This window comes from Eimeria tenella, genomic scaffold (genome assembly GCF_000499545.2).
Source record: "Eimeria tenella Houghton genomic scaffold, Eth_scaff68, whole genome shotgun sequence".
NCBI classification, from domain to species: Eukaryota; Apicomplexa; class Conoidasida; order Eucoccidiorida; family Eimeriidae; genus Eimeria; species Eimeria tenella.
Genome location: NW_013543435.1, coordinates 29,782 through 50,148, shown reverse-complemented (window position 1 = coordinate 50,148; position 20,367 = coordinate 29,782). Strand labels below are relative to the sequence as shown.

The window sequence follows — 20,367 nt, the reverse complement described above, 5'->3', positions numbered from 1 at the left end:
CTAGACCTAAAAAGACTGAAATCATTACTAAATTAGTTTTGGCGTTGCGGCAGACTCATGTTCAAATTGAGACGGGCGGGTCGCGAGAGTTCCGTTAGTGAGAAGCGCTGGTGGCGTTTCCCGTAGGGGTATCAGCTGGCAACAGTTCTTTTGCAATAAGCACTGTTAGATGCAATCAAATAATTGGATATGCATGTGGCTAGAAGTAACTTTCAAGAGAGGCGGACTCATTATAAATTCATTTTTTCTGCTACGGTCTTCCCAAATAACGCAAAGTATCTCTCCGTCCTCTGGCCTGAAATGCTTCAGTTACACTTTGAACACGGAAGTGCAATTTGGACGGCCCCAAACCTTGCTGGATTGGATTAATGACTAGACTGGAGTTCAAGTCCGTCACTGCATCCGGCCGCTACACCTCCAGTTGCTACGGGCCCCACTGCGAAATCCGCTGGTGCTGCCTCCCTAGTATTTGCTAAAAAGACACTAATTATTCAGCAAATTAACTAGGGCAACACTGCTTTCTCGCTGCCACAGTTGGCAGCCGCATAGTTGGGTCCAACACGGCGTGCCCAAGTAGTTCAGTAGATGCTGGCTAAGGTATGATTACCATCAAATTGTTAAGCAGAACTCTCTGTAAGGGTGATGACCTGGGAGATTGATTTGTTACAGTAATGTGTGAAGTGCTAGACTTGAAGCTGCCTCGCAGAAGGCCCCGATTCCGCATGCAAGTAGAGTTGGAGCCTACCTTCGTGGAGTTTTAATATGAAGTTTGGCTGTTCATTTTGTTTGATCTTCTTTTTTTGTGTTATTTTATTGAGCTGACCGGCCCACGGATCCCCTACCCGAAAAATTTCAATCACATTTCCTCCTAGCCCCCATGCTCATGCATGTGCAGCAGTACTGAGGCTCAGTGCTGACTTGGAGGGATGGTTCGGGTACTTCTTTGCGGCGAAGTCCGCGGCAGGGTCAGAGAGCTGCACAGAGTGCTGCAGCAGCTGCAGAATAAGGGGCCCTTTGACTTCGCGCTGTGCTCAGGGTCCTTCTTTGCAGATCCGCATGACTCGGAGGCAGCAGCTGCATGCAAGGACTCTTCAACACAAGTGGTGAAGTCTGAAAGCTCCGACCTCCCCGAAAAGGCAGATCAAAGTGACGTGGCAAGGGCTGTCCGTGCTGAACTGTCGCAGCAGTTCGCAGCAGGTTTCGCAGAGTTGCAGCACTGCTGCAGCTCCCTTCCCCTCCCCCTGTACATCCTCGACAGGGCCGCAAGCGAGTGCGCACAGAGACTGAGTGCTCGGGTGGACAGGGGAGGCTCTGCTGTGGCTGTTAGAAGCGGGGAAGCGGCTCCCGAGAGGACCGCAAAGGAGGAATCTGCTGCTTCCGCTGCTGCTGCTGCTGCTGCTAGGCCTGCAGCAGCCGCTGACAGCCCTTCTGGAAATGCTTCTGATGTTCTGGTGGAGAAGAATGGTCAAAATGAGGAGAAAAATGGCATCAAATCAACTGAACTGTCACCTGCACAGCCGCAGGCGCCTCCACGTGCTCCCAGGTGTACGTACTCCCCGTTGCAGCTGCTCGACAACGTGTGGCTGCTGGCTGGCGCTGGTGTTGCTCAGCTGGAGGGCCTCAATGTTGCCTTCTACACTGCGCAGCAGACTGCTGAATCTCCCGGCTGCAACTCCAATGGATCCAATGACCAGCAGCAGCAGCAGCAGCAGCAGCAGCAGCATGAGAACGGCACGGCCGGAGCCAAGTTTATCTCGAGCCTTTTAGATGGGTGGGGAGGCTTCAGGGACTTCAGAGGCAGCACAGACCTCTTCGTGACAACTGAGCCCTTGCTGGGAATGTTTGACGGGCTTCCCCCGGGGGTGGCGCCAGCGCGTTTTACTCAGCAGCAGCAGCCGCAGCAGCAGCAGCAGCCGGAGCCGCAGCAGCAGCAGCCGGAGCCGCAGCAGCAGCAGCAGCAGGGTGAGCATGCTGGCCTAGAAAGTAATGTTGTGAAAGAGGAGGCAGCAGTTGACTCGGAGTCTCCTGAATTTCATTTTCGCTTGTGGGTCATCCTTTATTAGTTCTGCATGCCAAATGGCTTTTAAGACTTGAGTTAAATATCTTCGTCACTTTTAATCTGCAGCCAACACCTGCGAGATAGCCTTTTATTGTAGCTGCTTGTGCTGCTGTGGCATGGTGATACGCTTTATTCGCCGCAAGTCCCGCCGCTGTAGCTGCTGCTGCTGCTGCTGCTGCATTTTGCTGTGATTCTGGGGTGGGGCTGCTGCTGCTGCTGCAGCGAAAGCAGCTGTCTCGCGGACTTCCTCGAGCCCCGCCATATCATCTGCAGCGGCTTAGGCCTTTTCTGGCAAAGACCTTTTTTTAGGGGAAGGCATTTTGGTAAGGATCTGTATGTTCCCTTTGCTGCAGCCGTTTGTTGCAGCTTTTTGCTGCGGCTTTTTGCTGCTGCTGTTTGCTGCAGCGGTTTGCTGCAGCTGCTTGCTGCAGCTGTTTGCTGCAGCTGCTTGCTGCTACGTGTATTACTCTGGCAACTCGGCTGCATGGACAGCATGCACTCAAGTGCTGCACAGCAGTACTGAGTGCATGCAGTCACTTGCTGCTGCTGTGCAGCAGCACGTTTGAAGGCGGGATAGGGGTGTCCCAGCTGCTGCTTTTGCTGCTGCTGCTGCTGCTGAGTGCCGCCAGGCTTGCTGTTGCTGCTGCTGCTGCTGCTGCTCAGGGTACACAATGCGTCTAATTTCTCTGGGGGTCGTTGGCGAGAAGGGGCCCCACGTGAAGGCTTTTCATGCACTGCAGCTGCGCCCCACAACTGCGATGCTGGATCTTTTGAAGCAGCAAGAGAAGCAGCAGCAAGGGGAAAGTGAAGGGGCTTCCCGGGGCTTTAAACAAGAGCAGCAGCAGCAGCAGCAGGCTGCTGCTGCAGCAGACGCAGTGGAAGAAGCCCGCGCTGCTCTGTTCTTCGTGCCCATTGAGTGCAACAGCCCCAACCCCTTCATCTGCGCTGTCCGCCAAAGACAGTTGCTGCTGCACTCTCCGCCCCCCCAGGAAATGTGGGCCCCCGTGGCCCCCGGGGGCCCTTCGCCATCTGCAGGTGGCGGCCTGCAGGGGCCCCCGAGGCCCCCCAAGAGGCCCCGGGAAACGGGCGTGGTGTTGGTGGAGAATCTCCCGTTTGAACTTACAGAAGAGGGGCCCCTTAAGAAGGCCCTGGAGCGGTTTGGGGCCATTAAATTCATTTTTATGCCAAAAGACAAGACAGATCCGACGAAGGGAACAGGGAAGGCGTGAGCCTGCGAGAACGACTTAGCTGCTGCTGCTGCTGCTTCGCTGGTTGCTGCGGCTAGTGCTGCATTTTTGCAATGCAGCATTTGAGCAGAAGCTCTTCTTCTCTTCTTGCATTTGCATGCTGCTTCTGCGTCTTGTACTTGTTTGCGGCTTTGCTTTCTTCCAGATATGTTGTCTACTTCGATCCCAAGGACGCAGCGAGCGCCACCGAAGCCTCCGGCCAGTTGGAAGGGGGCGGCCGCTCTCTGCGGCTACGGCTGTATTACGACAAAATTCCCTTCGATAGGCCCACGGGGGCAAAGAGCATCAAGTGCGGAAGCGTAATAGCCACGGAGCCTCATGCAGATTGTTGGTTCTGTCTGGCGAACCCGCAGGTCGAAAAGCACATGATTGTTGACATAGCGGACCGTATGTACACTGCAGTTCCCAAAGGTGGACTCACACCTCTCCACATGCTTCTCATTCCCATTGCGCATTTGCCCTCTCTGGCCTACGCGGACGCTGAGACTCGCCGAGAAGCTGCGGCGCTCATCAGAGCTGCTCGCACCGCATTTCATCAACAGGCAAGGCTACATCTCACGACAACGCGTAGCCCAGAGTTGCGGCACAAAGAAGCCGCGGATACTTGCAGGTCCTGTTAGTAACAGCCACAAAATGGACAAACGAATTTTCTCGTTGCAGACGCACTGCACATCTGTAGAAACAGTCTGTTGCTGTTCAGCCCGACAGTGACTGCTGCAACCACCTTTGATAGCTTGAAATTGCATATACGCAGTTTTTGTGAGCCAGTGGGAACAGTTTGCTCAAGAACACATGAAGTGTATGAGTAGCTCTCACAGTCCTGGGCAGAAGCCCGCAAAGTCGGATATTATCTCATACTTTATAGGGGTTAAGCTGTAGCTTTGTGGTTCAAGTTTTTGTTTTTTGCAGAATCTCGATTTGGTTGTGTACGAGCGCTACGTGCCAATGAAGGCGACCAAAGCCATGCACTCTCAGCTTCACGCAATTCCGTGCGACCGTTCACAGGCCCTTCAGTCAGGGGAGTTGTTCGAGGTTCGTGTTTGTATCTATCGCACCGTTTCCTTGCTTTCTCAGTTTTTTGAGTTTTTCTTAAGGGACAGTCAGTTGTAAATAGAACGCACAAGAAGTCGCAGTGTTCCACCCACCAGATCACTTGCTTAGCAGAGTACGGCGCGGGCCTGTAGCAGCGCACGCGCAAGCATCCCTGCGAAGATCTTGGCGCATGTTGGCTTGGGATGCGCAGGCTAGTGGAACTGAGATTTGTGTTTTGTGTTGCGTCTGTGGCGTCAGAAACGGGCGAAGCGAGCAGGCCTTTCTCTGCAGAAGCTGCCAGAAACAGCAGACATCACTTCCCTTTCAGAGCTGGCGAACGACCCCTGTTTGGGTTATTTTTACGTTGAGGTTCCTGGCGTCTTAACGGCGAAGGGACAGACAATTGATCGCTATTTGCATGTGCAGCCGGGGAGAGACAGCGGGAAGATACCCATGACCTTTGGCCGGGAAGTCATGGCAGAGCTTCTGGGGCTGAGAGACAAAGTCAACTGGCAGGCGTGCCTTGTGCCTAAGGACGAAGAGGCAAAGCTAGCTGCAGCACTTCGTGACGTTCTAGGGGCCAATTAGAAGCGGCACCTTAGTTCTCTCCGAGTGCCCTGTTTGAGCAACAGCTCAGCACTGTGGGGAACATGTACTGGATTATGACTGACCTGGGTTCGTGTTTCCACGTGCGTATTCGGAACACCTGGTGCTGCACAAAAGTGTTCATTTCGATGCTTTGGCGTACCTGGTCTTCAGCTGCCTCTTACTGTTAGCTGTGGGGAAGTTGCCACAGTAAACGCTGAAAGTGCCTGCCGTTGCAGAAGCCGGTGGACTGATAAGAAAGTACTGCGGGAAGGATGCGCAGATACGCCTTCAGCGAGTACTTTAGGAAGGTCATTTACATACTGTAAAGCTTTCCTATTTGTTTGGAATAGAGTTCAAAATGTGAAGTTTTTGCATTTGTGGATGCAACAAGAGGACTCAAGGAGGTGGCACCAGTTGTCAGCTAGCTGTCACAGTGATAACGTACGGCCCGTAGCAGCTAGCTACAGCCAGCGAACTATTCAAAATATTATTTGCAGTTCCCACATTCTGCATTGCTTTCATGAAAATTCTGCAATTCTTCAGGCAGAGTATGTGTAAAACGCCGCAATTCATGTACTCCATAGTGAAGAGGCACGATGTAGCAGTACGTTGTAGCGTCTGTGACTCAGTGACTACTCGAAGGTGAGTGTTAAATGCTGTTCATAATGCGAGCTCTTTCGTGCAAGTGAAATGCTGCACTCAGTGCGCGCCCTGTCCAGTTCAGATCCAGATATGCTCTTGCTGCGTGGCTGCTGTCTATGCCAGCTGCTGCAGTTTCTGGGCCGGTGAGGTAGAAACAAAAGAAAATAGGAAAGCGATTGTTTTGTAGTGCACTATGGAAGCACTGGTTGTGCTAGTTCAATTCGCAGGCATTTAAACTTGAGGGAGAATAGGTATTGTGGCTGCTTGTAGCTGGTACGGGTTGTGGCAGAGAAGTTCCTCTGCTCACCTCCACGACAAAGACACTGAGAAAAGAGCAGCTGCGCATAAGTTGGCCACTGATTGACAGCCAGAGTGGCCTGTAGTGCCCATAGCTGTTCTCAATTAACCCATTCTAGTAAGGATTACTGGGGGCATGCGGAGACTTTTTCTGCTACAGGTTTGCACCTTTGTTGCCCGATTGCTGACAGGCAGATACGGGCTTCGGACACACCCTTTGCAGGTATTAAATATCGTTAATGATACCAGGAGCGCCACTAACTTAATGCCTCGTATTGTTTCGTGCAAATACGTGTGGCTGAATGCTTCAGTATGCATCAATCTCTCGGAAGCTGTGGGAACTTGCACTAGTCATGTTTGAATACAGTCTTGACTATAACTTCGTAAGATGCTACTGCGCGCCCTGATTTCTCCTCTCTCTCAATAAACCTCGAACGAAACGCATTCAGTCTAATGGATATCAAGTTTCGTTCCTACCCACACGACACTTAACAGCTCTCGCAAACCTAGAGAGGTCAAACAAGACAAAACAAACGCAATTTCGGAAAAGGAACTTGAAAAAAATTAAAAATAAGCGTTCAGATTGCACAACGGTGTTTCCGAGCAACTGGAAATGAGACAGCGAACAAAACCAAGTGTTGCTGTAATTGACTACAGAATGCCAAGAGTATACTCTCCTAGTAAAACTTGCTTTGCCAAACGAAGGTAGCCCTCAGCCATGCACTGTGAACAGACCGTGAACCCTTGACGGAAGTGAACAAAAAGAGCAAGAAATTGTGACAAAATGGAGCAAAAATAGGTTTCTGTCGCTCGAAAAGTGGGGAGTACACGGGTGTACGAAGTTTTGAACCATCGATATCTGGAGTGCAAACTCGAAAAACGCCGGAGTACTGTGTTCTATATTCCCTGACCTGGGCAGTAAATGCCAAACTTGAAATATAGATCTTCAAGTTAGACTGTTTACCTTTCTGTAGATGTTGCTCTGAGCAGCTTTGTCAGGGGGTTGCCGCTGGCGACAAGCCATCACTAGTGTGGGACAGGCATTTGTTTCGTCGTTTCGCGAATTAGAATTCCTCTTAAACGAAAAACTGCAGGGGAAATAGAAAATGAGATAAGAAATAGTTCATTCTCCTGAACTACTTGTGGCCTCATTCTTGTTTCAGCCTCGAGACACGACTCCTGGTTGCACCCCCCGCGCTGGTGTACTGCTGTCACGCTTCCAGCAGCCTCAGCCATTATGTTCATTTCAGTTTCCTCCTTCTGTTGTCTGAGCTGTCCTTCGGGGATTTGAACTTTCTTTGCACCAAATAAAACGCGAAAATGCCGTTGAACTTGGGAGATTCCTTTCCAGACTTCCAGGCGGAGGCGCTGGGCGCCGAGCACTTCCGCTTGCACGAGTACTTGGGGGACAGCTGGGGAGTGATGTTCAGGTAAGATTGGCGTAAAAAAGCCCCATTTAATCGCATTTTTAATTCTGTAGACTCTGTGTCGACTGCTGAGCACGAGGGGGGGGCCTGCTGCACGGGAGAGCCTTGTCTCGCGCTCAACTCTGGGTTTCTGGCGTTGCTTGCAGCCACCCGAACGACTTCACTCCCGTTTGCACAACGGAGCTCGCCGAAGCCGTGAAGCTCCAGGACTCCTTCACGAAGAAGAACTGCAAACTCGTTGGCTTCTCCTGCAACGACCTGCAGAGCCACAGAGTGAGCTGCTGCTGCTGCTGCTGCGGCGCTGCGACCCGCAGCCACAAGAACACGCGATCTCCCGTCAATCTACCCAGCGAAGCAGCAAACAAGAGTCTTTCAAAGTGCTGAGCAGTCGAGGGCAAGTGCTGTGCTCGCTGCAGTGGACTCTCCTGTTCTTGCTGCTGCTGCTGCTGCTGCTGCTGCTGCTCAGGAATGGGCGAAGGATATAATGGCCTATGCAGGCCGATCTGGGAACTTGCCGTTTCCCCTCGTTTGCGACCCCAATAGGGAACTGGCCGCGAGTTTGGGAATTATGGATCCTGCAGAAAAGGACAAAAAGGGGCTGCCTTTGACTTGCCGCTGCGTCTTTTTCATAAGTCCAGAGAAGAAGCTCGCGGCCTCTATTTTGTACCCGGCTACCACCGGGAGAAACTTCGCGGAAATCCTTAGGGTCCTGGACTCTCTGCAGGCATGCCTTTTAGTTTTTCTTGCGGCTGTTTGTCTTAGTGGCATTTGAATTGCTTTTGTTGCCGTATGGCCCCTCGTTTTAAAGAGCTGCTTCTCCTGTGGCTGTTTGTCTTAGTTGCACTTGAACTGCTTTTGCTGCTTCATACTTGTGACCCCTCGTTTTGAAGAGCTGCTTCTCATGTGGCTGTTTCTCGTAGTTGCATTTGAATTGCCCTTCGTTTCAAAGAGTTGCTTCTCCCGTTGCTGTTTGTCTTAGTTGCATTTGAACTGCTTCTGTTGCTCTATGACCCCTCGTTTTGAAGAGCTGTTTTTGTAGGTGATTCAGTGAATACTTTTTAGCAAATCCCGTTTTATGTACATTTATTTGAAGTTAATTTTTAAATTAGTTCTTTTCCGTACACTTATTTGAAGTTAATTTTCAAATTCTTTTCTTTCTTCGCAGCTCACTGCCAAGTTTCCAGTGGCCACTCCAGTGGACTGGACCGCTGGGGCCAAATGCTGCGTAGTGCCGAACTTGGCAGCAGAAGAGGCCCAAAGGCTTTTGCCCAAAGGCCACGAGGCGCTGCAGCTGCCTTCGGGGAAGCCTTACCTGCGGCTCACCCCAGACCCCAGGGGCTGAACGTTCTGCATGCAGCTGCAGCAGCTGCATGCAGCAGCAGTGCAGCTGCAGCTAAAGCTTTCAAGAGTTCGTCGAAATGGCGGGGCTGGAGCTGCTCTCAAGGCAGCAGCTGCTGCCTTTGTTGACAATCGAGTTGGGTTTCAGGATCTGCTGCTGCTGCTGCCGTGCGGAAACAGGTAACTGCATGCAGAGCCAGTTTGTACTGCAGCAGTGAGCCAGCAAATGCTAGCAGCAAAACTTTGGCGCGAAAGAAATGCCATTTTGGACTTCTGCGCAAAACTTAGAGCTGCAAATCTGCAGCTCGCTGGCTGCTGCTCGTTTGGTCAAGGAACTTGTTCTAGAAAACTGTTTTATATTAGTAACTGGTTGACAGGCATGGTGCCGCAGCAGGCGCATCTGCAAGAGATGCAGCCCTTCAGAAACATTTAATTGATGCTGTGTGGGATTTAGACTTATCAGAGCTAGTTGTACAAATCTGTTCAGCACCTTGCCGGCCAAGTCCAGCAGCTGAGCCACCATGGGCTACGGGCGCTGGGTGGTGCTGGCTGTTCTCATGAATGAGAGATCTTCCGCAGCCCTAAGTGGATTCATTGTTTATCCCTTATCACAGAAATGCAGATGCGCTAGATTTTGCAGAGTTTGGAGGTGTATTAACTGCGAGAGGGCTGTGGACCCTAACTATGTCGTCAAAAGGGGGAGTGGTGCGAGGCTGGCATGGGGTGCCCACGCGGCTTCATGTGGATATTGCGAGTGTTAAATGCGCGATAAAAAGGGAAATTGTATGCTAGAATTGAGGACAAAACGCAGGGCTCATTGCTGCAGTCAGTGCCATACGCTGAAGAGGTAATGCACGCCCAACAGTGCCTCTAGTGGCTGGGCGCACCCTAAGCCTGTGATCCTGTGGCTCTTGTCACTTCTTTCCCTTGGAAAAGGCATCAAAAATTACTGTTAACGAAGAGCCAAGGAAAGGTTACCTTCCAGGGGTGAGAGAAAGCGCTTGAGGGAGGGCACTTCAGGTTGCAAGATTGTCTGAGGCACTGGTGGCCTCATTCCACGGAAGTGCTTTCTAAGTGGTTGTACTGGCCCATGGCATCATTAAAATAAACAACTAATATTTTATGCAGTTTTACACAAATTTATCGCTGTGTTGTGAATGTCCTGCCCCCGTAGCAGAAACCAGCAAGGAATCATAAAAGACCATGTATTTCATAGAGATCGAGCCTGCGCGTTTCGATTGTGAAAGAGGTGAAACCAAACGCTCAAACTCGTCCGTTTTATTTGTTAAAACGGTAACATGTCAATTAAACTCGATCTGTCGGATTGATTTCACGGTTTATGTCCATTTAATTCCGGTTTCGAGAGGTCATTCGGACGGCGCTGCTGAAGTATCGGACCACCACAGCATTATGCTGCCGGAGGCCTGCCCTAAAACTGGTTTTAAAAGTTGTAACCTGATCTATCTAGATATTTAAATGGTATCAGCTTGAAATTCCATTTGTTTCTGCTCTGTGTCGCGTCTGTGGCTAGGTTTGAGTCGCAGCTATGTGGCTGGTTGGCGCTCTACTGGTTAGCTGCTGGCGGCTGCTGCTGCCGATTCATTTCTTGTCCATTTATTTCTTTCTATTCTGGAGCACTGGCACCTCACAATCATTTATTTTCTCTTTGTAGATTAAATTTCAAGTTGCCATTGCCCCTTTCTCGTAAGTGTAGTCACTTCTTCACAGAGTGACCTCGCGAAGCGCCGCTGGCAGCATCAGGCTCCAGTTTCGCTTTAGGGAATCTCCTGCGAGTGTTACCTGTGGAAAGTTACATTAATATTTGTTTCTTATCCGTCTATATCAGTAACAACTGGATTCTTGCAGAGGAAGCCAGCCTTTTTCCCAGTTGTCCCAGTTGCGATCTGCACAGCTCACTCTCACAGCACCGCGCCTTCCTCTGCCACGTTTCCACATTGCAATTCTGAGCATTCCAGACGCATTAAAGTCCCCCTAACATTTTTTTCTATCGTTTGAAGTCTAGAAAGAACCATACTTGTTGTGTGCAGGCAGTGGGCAGCTGCCGCCGTCTCTGCCTCAAGCCAGCGCCTGTGTGCTCCATAGATGAGCTGCATTCACAGGAAAACCAGCCAATTGCCCGCTTAATTATGAAAGCACGCATTCAACGTGATTTAATATGTTTTCTGTGTCTGTCTGTCGCTCTTTTCCCCGATTCTCCGCGCAGCAACCAGCAAGATGGCCGCGTGGATTGCTGTATTGTCGCTGTTGTCGCTGGCGGCTCCGCTGCAGCGCGCTGCGTGCATCGGGAAGTCGCCGCCGGTGGCCGCGCCGTTCTCGAGGTCCGCCACTGCGGGGGAGCTGCAGTCGCTGATCAACAGCATCAAGCTGGCGGTGGACAGCCGCGTGATCGCCACTGCTGCAGTGCCGCTGCCTTCTTCCAAGGGAGCCAACAGCGTGGTGATATCTCGCGGGAGTTTCCAGCGCGCGAGCCAGCCCAGCGTCGCCACGTTCAGCAGCGGCGGCAGCCTCGGGCTGCCCCCCTGTTCCAAGTGCAGCATGAACGGCGTGACCAGTGGTCCCAGTGGACCCGCAATGGACATTCAAATCGACACTGTCCTCCCCTCTCCGAACGGCGGCAGCACTGAGGTCATCATTGAGGAGACCTTCGCCAGCAGGGGGGGGAACGGCGGCAACAACTTCGCCCCTGCCCCTTGTGAGTTGGCTCATCTGCAGCATTTTTGAGGGCCAGTTGCTGCTTTCTTTTCTGTTTTCTTTTGCATTTTCTTCTCCCCTCATCAAGTATTTCTCTTTCTTTCATTCTCAAGTGCCAGTTGTTCGATTTTGCGCTTCTTTCCGGCAGTTCCAAGTCCGTCTTTGCGCTGCATTCGCATGCAGCAGTTGTTATTCATCTTTTTCTCTCGCACAACTTCGAATCTGTGTGTTATTTTGCCCATTCTCTCGTTCCAGTTGTTCATTTGTTTCGTTTTAATTTGGCATTTGTGCATTTTTGCAACTTTTTCATCATTCCAAGTTTGCACCTGCACTGCATTCCTGCACGAGAGTGGTTCAGAACCTGAATGCGCAGAGTTCTGCGCATCCCTCCGTTCCTTTTTTGATTTTTTTCGCTTAATGAGACCAATTTACGAATTCTAATTAAAATACAAACTTAAATTCCCCGTGAAGTGTGCCTTTGCTGCTGCCGTGCTGCGCTGCAGTCGCGGCGCGGGCCTCGCGGGCCTCCGCGGCAAGCGCGCCCACAGTGGTGATCCGCGACTACGGGCCCCGCAGCAGCAGCAGCAGCGCAGTGCCCTTTCCCAACATCTTCAATGTGCAGCAAAGTTTTGCGCAGCGGCCCGCAGTGGTTTCCACCTTTTCCCGCGAGGGCCTCGCCACGGACATCGTCATAACCCCCCCCTCGAAGCAGCTCCCCACGTTCCCCTCCAAGGGCGGCGCTGCCATCAATGGTGGCATTAATAATGGCATTAATAATGGCATTAATAATGGCATTAATGGCGGCATTAATGGCGGCATTAATGGCGGCATTAATGGCGGCATTAATGGGGGCATTGATGGCGGCTTTAACAATGGCATGAACGGCGGCATTAACGGTGGCATTGACAACGGCTTCAACAATGGCATTAATGGCGGCGTTAATAATGGCACTAATGGCGGGGTTAATAATGGCATTAATGGTGGGGTTAATAATGGCATTGACAGTGGCATTAATAATGGCATTAACGGCGGCATCAATGGCGGCATTAATGGCGGCATTAATGGCGGCATTAATGGCGGAATCAGCAACAGCAAAGGCGGCATTAGCAGCGGCATTAATGGCGGAATCAGCAGCAGCAAAGGCGGCATTAGCAGTGGCATTAATGGCGGCTTGGGGGGCCCCGCGCAGAAAGGCGGGTGGGGCGATTTGGGGCAAATTCCAGTTCCTGTTAGCATGTCGAGGAGTGGCTTTAGTGCAGCACCGCAGAATGGCTCTTGGGGCGGGAACGGGGGCCCCAGCGTGGCCAGCATGTCCCGCAGCGCGGGCAGGGGCCCCTACATGACCAGCATATCTTTCGTTCAGAGGCGGCTGGAGAAGCTGCAAAGGGCCGATTAAAGATATTAATGATGAAATGTGAAGTGCAATTTCGTTTCTGGAAGACGCAGCGGCCCAAGACGCGCAAAGTTGCATGCAGAACCAGCAGCAGGCAGCTGCAGCAAACGCGTCTTGTGCAGAATTCAAGAATGCAAAACGCCAATCGGTTTGCCGGAAACTCCTCTTTTCACGCACTCTAGAGCAATTTCCTCGCAAATGGGACTTTCCAAACGGGGGAAATTGCAAAAATTTAAAAAAGAAGCAGCTGAAGTTTCAAGTTGCGTGCTCAGCTCTCCGGTGTACATACACACCAGGGGTTTCAGCGGCGCACGGCGACTTGCAAAACGGCCTGAGCCTTTTCAGAGTTGTTTTCTTCCGTTGCTTTCAACGAGTAAAATTTGTTGCTGGTGCTATTTGTGCTTCGCCACTTATTACACTTGTAAACTTAAAGGCGGCATTACGTTTCAGACTTGTAGTTGCATTGCGAACGGTGACAGGCCGAGAGGCACTGGGACCCTCCGGAAGACAGATCCGTCGACTCTAGCGCGACAAGAAACGAATCCACTCAGGAATTAGTGAATTAGCTCATTTAGTTTTAATTAATTGCGTTTTTTCCTGCACAAACAGGCTTGAGCGTCTAGTCCACGCGGTAGGGTGTCTCCGCAGGTCTGGGTGGGCTCGCGGGAAGCCAGCCACTGCCTCCAGCGCCGGCGCCGCAGACTTTTCGAAAGCAATTGGTATTTTCTTTCGCAGTTTTTACACTTTTTTAATTTCAAAAGTTCTTTTTCGCAGCTTCCCCGCGGCAGCCCGTTGATCGCAGCAGCTTTCGCTCCCAGCGCAGCCGAACCTGCTTCAGGTCTCTGCAATCTACCTGCCCCCCCCCGCGCGGATCATCTCGGAGATAAACAAAAATGGTAATTGCAGCAACTTCTCAAGGCTCTGGGAGCCAGGGAGCTGGCTTTTCAGGTGTCACGACAGCTGACGCAGCAGCAGCAGCAGCAGCAGCGGGCAACAGCTGCACGCAGGGCAGCTGCAGCGGGAACTCCACCTGGAGCTCCCAGGGCCTGCAGCTGGCCTGCAGCATGTGCGTCTGCGTCGTGGGCGGCGGCAACATTGCTGCTGCTGCTGCTGCTTGGCTCTCCCGCAGCAGCAAAAGTCTCTGTGTCCATGTCTTGACTCGCCAGCCGCAGCGCTGGTCGCAGCGCCTCCGCGTCCGCGCCAACCCGGCCTGCCGCTGGGCCGCCCTCCAGCCCTACGAGTGCAACATCAACCTGTGAGTCTCCTGCAGCAGCAGCAGCAGCAGCAAAAGCAGCAGCAGCAGCAGCAACGCAGCAGCAGCAGGAGTTGCGACGCAGCAGCAGCAGAAGTTGCGACGCAGCAGCGCAGCAGCAGCAGAAGTTGCGACGCAGCAGCAGCAGAAGTTGCGACGCAGCAGCAGCAGAAATTGCGACGCAGCAGCAGCAGCAGCGCAGCAGCAGCAGCACTGGCGTTGCTTGTTGTTTGTGCGCAGCATCACGAGCGATGCTGCAGCAGCAGTGAAGGGGGCGAGCCTGGTGATGGTGGCAGCTCCAGCTCATGTCCATTTGGAGCTGCTGCGCAAAGTCGCGCCCCACTTGAAGCCCGGCTGCATCCTGGGCACTCTCTTTGGCCAGGGTGCGCAGCAGCAGCAGCAGCAGCAGCAGCGCAGCAGCAGCAGCAGAGCAGCAAAGCACTGTGGTTTTCGCTTTGTGGCAGGACGTTTTAGGAGGAGACTGCAGCAAGAGTGCAGCACTGTTTGAAACCATTCTTCGCTTCCACTCTCCTAAACTGGCCCTGCTGCTGCTGCTGCTGCTGCTGCTGCTGCGCTGCAGGAGGCTTCGACTGGGCCGTGGAGGCGGCGCTGGGCCCCGCCCAGGGGCAGCTTGCTGCTGTCTTTGGGCTGCAGCACGTGCCTTGGCTGGCGCGTTGGGAAGTGCGTTTTAATTTAAATTTAATTTTAAATTAAAATATAAATATAAATATAAATATAAAAATAAAATTAAATTCAAACTAAAAATTGAATTTAAATTCTTTTTGCAGTTTAAATCCGCAGCTCGAAGCAGCTTCCCCAGCCCTCCTGCTGCAGCAGGCCCGCCAGCGAGCGAGGGGCCTCCACCGCTAACTTCCGCTGCTGCTGCTGTTGCTGCTGCTGCTGCTGCTGCAGGAGTACGGGAGGGCGGTGGAGCTGATTGGCCCGAAGGAGTTCATTTGTGCTGCTGTGTCGCCGCCTTGTGCGCGCCCAATGGTGCAGCTGCTGCTGCAGCTTTGCTTCGACCAGCCCTGCAAGTTGCTGCCGAACTTCTTGTGTCTCACGCTGACCCCCAGCAACCAGATCATACACCCCGCCAGGTCTGCTGCTGCTGCTGCTGCTGCGTTGGTGTTGTTGCTGCTGCCGCTGCTGCGTTTCTTTTGCTGCTGCTGCTGCTGCTGACTTCGAGGCTCAACGGGGGTTTGGCGTGGGGCTTGGCCTGGGAGCGTGGGGAGCGTGGCCTCTTTCGTTGCTGCTGCAGCTGCGGCAGAACTAAGTTTTGCTGCGGCTGCAGCTGCAGCAGAACTAAGTCTTGCTGCAGCTGCAGCTGCAGAAAAGCTGACTGCGTGCTTCTGGGGCTGTTGAACGGCTGCCTGCTGCTCGCTGAGAGCTCGCTGGCGCGCAGCAGCAGAATGTGAACGTGTGCTGCATGCAAGAACTCAGCAGCAGCTGCAGCAGCAGCTGCAGCAGCGGCAGCAGTTGAATTCCGAATCTGTGCAGCGCAAACGCCCTTCAGGTACTACTCCATCTTCAAGGACTGGGACGGAGAAAAGGTTTACAAAGAAAACGAAATCTCTTGGGGCCTTTACACGGAGTTCGACGCAGAGGCGGCGAAGCACCTCGCGCTGCTGGATGGCGAGCTGCAGGCCATCAAGAAAGCGCTGGTTTCTCGCTTTCCAAATCTAGATTTAAGCACTGTCTTGCCAATTCAAGAAAGAATCCTCCAACAATATGGTCGGTTTCCGTCGGATCGGCGGGCGGAAGCTCGTGCAGAACTGGGGTGTACGTACACCTCGCGGAAACGTGAACTGACGCGCCCCGCCGCACCCGCGAAACCTCACCTGATCTCTTCCATTTTAGCTTCTTTTCCTTTTCTTTTGCTTCAGGAGACGACGTTAGAGACCGCACCAACTTGCAAACCATTGTTGCCACAAACGGAGGCTATGCTTCCTGCCGGACTCCCGCAGCAGCAGTTGAAGGTGAGTGCCATTCTGTGTTTCGCCTTCTGAGGCAATAGAACCCGTTTTTTTGTTTTTTTCGTTTCTTTTTGTTTTCTTTTAATTAAAACGGCAAGAGTTTGCAAATTTCTCTCCCTATTTCACTTTTTTCCGGGCTTTCGGGCCCGGGGAGCAGCTCCTTTGGGCGCCCCGTCGCTCGCCGACGACATGAAAGGAGACGAAACTGTGTGGCAAATTAGCGGAAGTTGGCGGAAATAAAACGCAGAATTCGGTGGAACTGGTTGCAGTTGGTTGCAGGAGAGGAAAGCGGCTCCGAAAGCTCTCTTTGGTGCTGCGGAACTTGCGGAACTTGTGCTACTGCAGGCGGCTTCCAGCCGAACCTGCAAAGCCGGCTCTTCCAAGAAGACGTGCCGAGCGGGCTGTGCGTGTTGCGGGGCATAGCGGAGCTGGCGGGTGTACAGACACCCGAGATCGACTTGATGATCGAGTGGCACCAGAAGTTCATGAAAGTTCCATTTCTCAAAAACAAAAAACTCAACCAAGAAACTCTTCAACTCACAACTGCCCCCCAGCGCTACGGCATTTCCACTCTGGGCCATTTGGTGGCCACCACTCTCCGCGGCTGCGGCGCAGCGGCCCACAGCGCCAGCTAGACTGCAACAATTCATTCAACTTTCGCTTCAACTTTAATTCAATTAAGTTCAATTTAAGTCCAATACTTCGCATTAAAGTCCATTTCCCCGAATTCGGCACTCAGTTTTAATTAATTCCATCGAATTCTGCGTTTAATTTCACCTAATTGGATTTATTTCCATTTAATTTCGGTTGTTTTCGTTCAATTCCGTTTTCTCTTAATTCGACATTTAACTTTATTTATTTCCATTTAATTCCGCATTTAATTTCATCTATTTGCTGCTGCGCGGCCCTGCCGCCGCGGCCCACCAGCCCTTCTTAGCTGCATGCTGCTGCAGCTGCGTAGTTCTGCTGCAGCTGCTGCAGCTGTTCATTTCTGCTGCAGCTGCTGCAGCTGTTTATTCTCTTTCCCTGTTTGCACGGCAAACTAAATGCATATTAAAAGATCGACAGGAGGGCAAAGAAAAGAAGACTAGCAGCAGCAAAACAGCAGCAGCAGCAGCAGCAGGGTGAGGAGAGAAAGCAGCAGCAAGGAACAAAGTTGCAAGTTTCGAATTAGAGTTTGCTGCTGCAGCCAAGCCCGCCTCCGCAGCAGCTGCAGCGCTGGGGAGCAGCAGAAGCAGCAGTTTGTTTGCTTCGATTAAATCGAAATGCAAAAGAAAAGAAAAGACAAAGGCCCTTAATTAAGTCCATTTAAATGAAGGGCAACTTCCAAAAGAAAGCCCACTTTGCTTCTCGAGAAACAACTCCAGCTGCAGCAAACCCTCCTGGCAGCCAAAATGCAGCACTCGCGCTGCTGCTGCTGCTGCTGCAGCAGCAGCACGTTTCAAGTTGCCTGGGGCTCGCCTTGGTGCTTCATGCAGTTGCATTTCTCTCAGCCAATGCAGAGGCGGAAACAGTCGTTGAAAACTGCGCAGAAAAAGAAAGAAAAAAAGAAATGAAAAATTAAAGACGCAAAGTGAAGCGACAGCCCAAGTTTCGGGTGTATCGACAGCTCGGACCTTGCCGTTTCTTGCAAAGGCCGGCGAATTTACACAAATATATTTATTTATTTGAATACAACATATATATATCCTTTATATATTAAACAGTTTGTAATATTTGTGCAAATTTGTGCATTTATGCACTTCTTCACACCTGTGCAGCAGCAGCGGCAGCAGCAGCAGCAGCAGCAGCAGCGGAAAGCTGCGAGCCACCGCGGGAGTCAATTCTCTTTGAATCGAAATAAACATTTTAGTTCGCATATTAAGTCCAATTAAATAATTAAATGGATTTAAATTGCACAAAAAGACTTATTTTATTCTCAAGCACTTCGGGCTAGCCCAGTAATAAGAGGCCGCATTTGCGGCCAAGACGACCAAAATTCATCTTTTTTCTCAGAAAACCGAAATAAACCAAAATAAGCCAAAATAAGCCAAAATAAACCAAAACAAGCCAAAATATATCAAAACAAGCCAAAGTAAACCAAAATAAAGCCAAAATAAACCAAAATAAACCAAAATAAAGCCAAAATAAACCAAAATACAGCCAAAATGAACCAAAATGCAGCCAAAACGAACCAAAATGGAGCTGAATTGAACCGAAATAAAGTCAAAATAAGCCAAAATGAGCTCAAAAGGAGTAAAATAAACGCAAAAACAACAAAATAATATCAACACACCCCAAGGGGAACTCACCCGCGTAAGTGCCGCTGCCGTTGGGCACCAAATTGAAAGTCTGAGTGAACTTCATTGGGGGGTTGTCTTCTATGGCCAGATCGCCTGCAGCGCAGCAAAGGAGCAGCAAAAATGCGAATTAAATGCGAATTAAATGCAAAATAAATGCAACGTTTTGCTAATATTCTGTAAGTTTGAAATAAAGAAGTCCAAAATATCTTCAAAATCAAAAAAATATCAAAAATTCACAAAAATGAACACGAACTAGTGCCCCGCGAACGAAAGCTGTACAGACACCCGAAAAATGACCGCAGCAGCAGTGCAGAAAAGGGATAAATAAATAAATAAACAAATAATAATAAATAAACAAATAAACAATGATAAAATAGAACAATTAAAACGAAACAAACAAGACAATTCAGCAGGGAAGCTGTGGGAAATGGAAACTCCGAAAGAACAAAAAGACGCAGCAGCACCCCCTGCTGCTGCTGGCCAGATAGCTGCTGCTGCAGCAGCGCAGCAGCAGCAGCAGCAGCAGCAGGAAGGGCGGCGGCGGACCGCAAACTATGATGAGGACTCCGCCGTGGGGCGTGGGCTGGCAGTCGCAGGTGACCAGCTGGTGGCTGACAGCAGCAGGAAGCTGCTGCAGCTTCTGCACAATTGCTGCTGCTCCTCGGAACTGAGTTCCTTCATAAGTGAGCAGCGAGTTTTCCGTGTACAGCTCCGCCAAACCCGCCCTGCGCGCACCAACAACTGCTGCTGCTGCTGCTGCTGCTGCTGCTGTGCGTGCTGCTGCAGCTGCTGCTGCTGCAGCAGCTGTACGTGCTGCTGCAGCTGCTGCTGCAGCAGCCGCTGTATGTGCTGCTGTAGCTGTGGATGCACGTGCTGCTACAGGTGGTGCTGCTGTAGGTGCAGGTGCTGCTAAAGCTGCTGCTGCTGTAGCTGCAGGTGCTGCTAAAGCTGCAGGTGCTCCTGCTGCTGCTGCTGCTGCTGCTGCTGCTGCAGTTGGGGGATCTGGGAGTGCTGCTGCTGCTGCGGGAGGTGGAAAAGCCGGGAGGCGAGGGCCTCGTGGCTTCGAGGGGCTTTGTGGGGTTTGGGCTGAAGCAAAGGGAAGCAAAGAACTCATTCTGCTGCTGCTGCTGCTGCTGCTGCTGCTGCTGCTGCTGCAGTCACCTGTTGTTGCGGAAGGTCTCGTAGTACACCTGCACAAACTGCGGGCCGATGGAGTCGAAGTGGGGGTTTAGCTGCAGCATCCTCTCGGTCTGTTAAAAACAAAAATAAAAATAAAAATAAAAAATGAAAATAAAAGAAATATAAATTTAAATGATAAAAGAACACAGATGGAGGATTGTAGAGCAGAAGCAAGGGTGGATAAAGGAGAGAAGGACACACAAGACTTGAAGCGGAAAATACAGGTGCGTGCGTTGCTGCTGCCTTTGCTGCTGCATGCAGCAACAGCAGCAGCAACGCGTTCTCCCGCTTTTATCCGCTGCTGCTGCTGCTGCTGTTGTAAACACGGGGAGAGTCAGTTGGGGGCGTTGGGCAGAAGCGACACACAGTTAAAGCTGAACAGCAAAAGAGAAGGAAAAGACGAAACTGGAGCTGCGGAAGGACAGGCAGCTGAACAGCTGGCGGGGTCGAAAGAGGGAAACAGAGCGACGAGAAGGACGAAAAGCAAAAACTAAATGGTAGAATGAATCTAAAATTCTGAAAAACAAAGTAAAATGTGCAGTTTGCGTCCAGTTCAAGTCGCGCGGGCAGTGCGCAGTTGATTGGGGTGTACGTACACCGCAACCCAGCTTACCGAACGAGTCGCCAGGTGGTCCTCCAATTCCCCAGAACACTTTAATTTCTTTCTTTATTTTGGGATTCTTGTTGAAAACTCATCGCAATTTTTCGAGAAGTGCCGCCTCAGCGACTCCGAAGCCCTCACCCCCAGCCCCGCTGCTGCTCAACACAGCCCCAGCAGCTCCGGTGTTTACCTTTCTCTGTCTTCTGCACCTCCTGCTGCAGAAGGCGACTTTTAAATCAATTTAGAACAAATATTTTATTATTTTTCGTCCACACTTCTCCGCTTTCCCCGCAAAATCCGCCACCAACAGCCCTCCAGCGCCGCCCCCCTCTTGCAAGTGGTGCT

The 20,367-nt window shown here is 51.4% G+C and overlaps 6 protein-coding genes across 6 annotated transcripts; 5 read left to right on the top strand and 1 right to left on the bottom strand.

The window, feature by feature from the left end:
• Positions 1–926: 926 nt before the first annotated feature.
• ETH_00032315 (uncharacterized protein) lies at positions 927–2,063 on the top strand (the record flags this gene model as incomplete). Its single annotated transcript, XM_013377927.1, has 1 exon — positions 927–2,063. One exon carries the CDS (start codon positions 927–929, stop codon positions 2,061–2,063), a length of 1,137 nt encoding a protein of 378 aa, XP_013233381.1.
• A 667-nt stretch (positions 2,064–2,730) lies between these two features.
• On the top strand, positions 2,731–4,926 carry ETH_00032310 (uncharacterized protein; the record flags this gene model as incomplete). The annotated part of the gene is made up of 4 exons (XM_013377926.1): positions 2,731–3,284; positions 3,452–3,848; positions 4,216–4,338; positions 4,597–4,926. The coding sequence occupies 4 exons, from the start codon at positions 2,731–2,733 to the stop codon at positions 4,924–4,926; spliced, it is 1,404 nt and encodes a 467-aa protein (XP_013233380.1).
• A 2,259-nt stretch (positions 4,927–7,185) lies between these two features.
• Positions 7,186–8,634, top strand: ETH_00032305 (peroxidoxin 2, putative; the record flags this gene model as incomplete). Its single annotated transcript, XM_013377925.1, has 4 exons — positions 7,186–7,295; positions 7,439–7,565; positions 7,759–7,998; positions 8,458–8,634. 4 exons carry the CDS (start codon positions 7,186–7,188, stop codon positions 8,632–8,634), a joined length of 654 nt encoding a protein of 217 aa, XP_013233379.1.
• Positions 8,635–10,865: 2,231 nt separating this feature from the next.
• Positions 10,866–12,738, top strand: ETH_00032300 (uncharacterized protein; the record flags this gene model as incomplete). Its single annotated transcript, XM_013377924.1, has 2 exons — positions 10,866–11,343; positions 11,846–12,738. 2 exons carry the CDS (start codon positions 10,866–10,868, stop codon positions 12,736–12,738), a joined length of 1,371 nt encoding a protein of 456 aa, XP_013233378.1.
• An 890-nt stretch (positions 12,739–13,628) lies between these two features.
• ETH_00032295 (opine dehydrogenase, putative) lies at positions 13,629–16,595 on the top strand (the record flags this gene model as incomplete). Its single annotated transcript, XM_013377923.1, has 7 exons — positions 13,629–13,990; positions 14,228–14,370; positions 14,568–14,668; positions 14,900–15,084; positions 15,501–15,718; positions 15,871–15,963; positions 16,306–16,595. The coding sequence occupies 7 exons, from the start codon at positions 13,629–13,631 to the stop codon at positions 16,593–16,595; spliced, it is 1,392 nt and encodes a 463-aa protein (XP_013233377.1).
• An 854-nt stretch (positions 16,596–17,449) lies between these two features.
• On the bottom strand, positions 17,450–19,356 carry ETH_00032290 (nuclear transport factor 2, putative; the record flags this gene model as incomplete). Its single annotated transcript, XM_013377922.1, has 3 exons — positions 17,450–17,484; positions 18,252–18,335; positions 18,789–19,356. 3 exons carry the CDS (start codon positions 19,354–19,356, stop codon positions 17,450–17,452), a joined length of 687 nt encoding a protein of 228 aa, XP_013233376.1.
• Positions 19,357–20,367: the final 1,011 nt, after the last annotated feature.